General features: G+C 39.1%; 1 protein-coding gene across 1 annotated transcript in view; it reads left to right on the top strand.

The window, feature by feature from the left end:
- Positions 1-2654, top strand: part of LOC106877709 (tubulin alpha-1C chain) — an 8710-nt gene that overhangs the window by 4182 nt on the left and 1874 nt on the right. The window contains exon 2 of the mRNA XM_014926665.2: positions 2012-2237. Within this exon, the coding sequence (XP_014782151.1) occupies positions 2012-2237 (226 nt within the window). The remainder of the gene's footprint in view (positions 1-2011; positions 2238-2654) is intronic.

Raw genomic sequence — 2654 nt, 5'->3', positions numbered from 1 at the left:
TAAACATTTAAGTGGCAAATATACTTCACTTTATCGTGCAGTTACTGTTAATACCTCGTTCAGAGATTTAACATTGCTTATATATATATATATATATATACATAATTATTATTATTATTATTATTATTATTACAAATTTGTGATTTTACCAATAGAACCGCAACTCCTATTTCAGGATAACCTTATTGTATGGAATACACATAGAAAGTTATATCCAATGAAATAATATAAGCATTTAAAAACATACTATAAAATACAATAAAATTATTTGAAAAAATATATATAACTTACCTGTTATTTAGTCTGTGGGGGAAAGAAGATATTTTTAATCACGCTACACGTGTTTCTAATACATAAATCCACCACTTCCATTGGTTCTTTCTCTACAACCCAGCAGTCATGCAGGATTATTGCATTGTACGTATGTAACTGTGGTGGTTATCATGAGTCGACATGCAAGCGACCTAATTGCTTTCTTTCTCAGTGATGGTGTTCATTGCTGGATCTTTTGACGTTGGAGCAGTGTACCTAAGCTGCTATTTCTGAAATACTTAAGCACGCAAACTTGAATTTTGAAGGTTAAGTGTCAAAAGAAATACTGCAAGATAATTGAATTTCATGAGCTTCTAAGCTAAGGGAGAGGACTCGCCTCGTAAAGGAGAATTCTCTCCCTGAAATATTAACGTAACGTCGCGACGTATTGATTTCATTATAATTCTTTATACTATAAGCACAATACCTGAAATCGGAGTGGAGGGGAATAGTCGATTACATCGGCCCCAGTGTTTCACTGGTACTTAATTTATTGACACTGAAAGGATGAAAGGTAAATTCGACCTCGGCAAGATTTGAACTCAGAACGTAAAGACAGACGCAATACCGCTAAGCATTTCGCCCGGCCTGCTAACGATTCTGCCAGCTCGCCGCCTTGTTGGTTTCAACATAATGACTTGACATCGACTTGGTGTTGTCTATTCCTTACTTCCATTTGCATCTTCTTTTATGTTTACTGTATCAACTATGTTGAAATTAACCTAAGTACTGTATTCCATTATTTCTGTCAGACAAAATCCCTACTTTGCCTTTCATCCTTCCGGGATTGATAAAATAATGTACTAGTACGGCGGTCTATATAATCTTTTTATAAAGTATCCTAAATATGCATGGAATTTTGACAGAGGAAGGAAAAGCTTAACATTTAACTGTTCTAGATTCAATCCATATTGTTTCTGTAAATAAATATATATTTTACAGATGTGCATCTTTACCACTGGATAATGTCTTCTTAACTTGCAAACCTTAGTTAACTACTCCTTATGTAGATGTGAAGTTCACATGGTTGGAATATAACCTACGCGCACTTTGTTGGCACTCCGTCGCTTACGACGTCGAGGGCTCCTGTTGATCCGATCAACGGAACAGCCTGCTCGTGAAATTAACGTGCAAGTGACTGAGCACTCCACAGACACGTGTACCCTTAACGTAATTCTCGGGGAGATTCAGCGTGACACAGTGTGACAAGGCTGACCCTTTGAATTACAGGCACAACAAAAACAGGAAGTAAGAGTGAGAGAAAGTTATGGTGAAAGAGTGCGGCAGGGTTCGCCACCATCCCCTGCCGGAGCCTCGTGGAGCTTTAGGTGTTTTCTCTCAATAAACACTCACAACGCAAGGTCTGGGAATTGAAACCGCGATCCTATGACCGCGAGTCCACTGCCCTAACCACTGGGCCATTACACCTCCGCTTACGCGCACTACAAATAGTAGAACAAGTGGAACAAAATATACACTACATTAAAATGTAACTTATATGCACTAGGGACTGTGAAGCAAGGACAACCACAACACTACAGTCACACAGTGAGGGAGCCTGACCTCCAAACGGCACAGACTGGCAGTTCGCTGGAGAGATGAAATATTTCCTGACTCTTCCTTGAGCTCCCGTTAACCCCAAACTAACCGTTTGAAGCATGTTTTAATGTCTGTATTTTGTGATCTTTTATCATTTCAGAGGGAATGTATAAGTATCCATGTTGGACAAGCTGGTGTCCAGATTGGGAATTCCTGTTGGGAACTTTATTGTCTGGAACATGGAATCCAGCCTGATGGTTACTTGATGTCTGACAAAAAAGCAATGGGCGCTGTGGATGACTCTTTCAGTACATTCTTTGGTGAGACAGGATTAGGAAAACATGTTCCCAGAGCTGTGTTTGTTGACCTCGAGCCTACAGTTGTCGGTGAGTTTTTAGATATTTATATAATATCACATTTCCTACACGTGAAATGATTAATTAAATCAGCTATGAGACTACTACACACTTACAGGATCTATGTCCATCTCTACTGTGGGATTTGGGGCTATTTACCTAATTGTGCATACTTCAGTCCACTTAGCCGTACTTCCCGAAACTTTGCCATCGTGACTCAATTTGGGAGATCCATAATCTACAACATTTTTCTTATCAATATTGAGAGAGAGAGAAGGGCAGAGATAAACAAGAGAGAGAGAGAGAAAGAGAGAGAGAGAGAGAGAGAGAGAGAACAGACAGACCGGCAGGCAGGTAGACAGGCAGGCAGGCAGATTGTCGAATGGATTCATTTGTTTATTGTGTCATAGTCTTTGATTTTGAACGTTGAATATTTGGGAATTAAAA

The sequence above is a fragment of the Octopus bimaculoides genome, chromosome 9 (genome assembly GCF_001194135.2).
Source record: "Octopus bimaculoides isolate UCB-OBI-ISO-001 chromosome 9, ASM119413v2, whole genome shotgun sequence".
In the NCBI taxonomy this organism is placed as follows: domain Eukaryota; kingdom Metazoa; phylum Mollusca; class Cephalopoda; order Octopoda; family Octopodidae; genus Octopus; species Octopus bimaculoides.
This window is presented reverse-complemented; position numbering and strand designations above follow the sequence as displayed.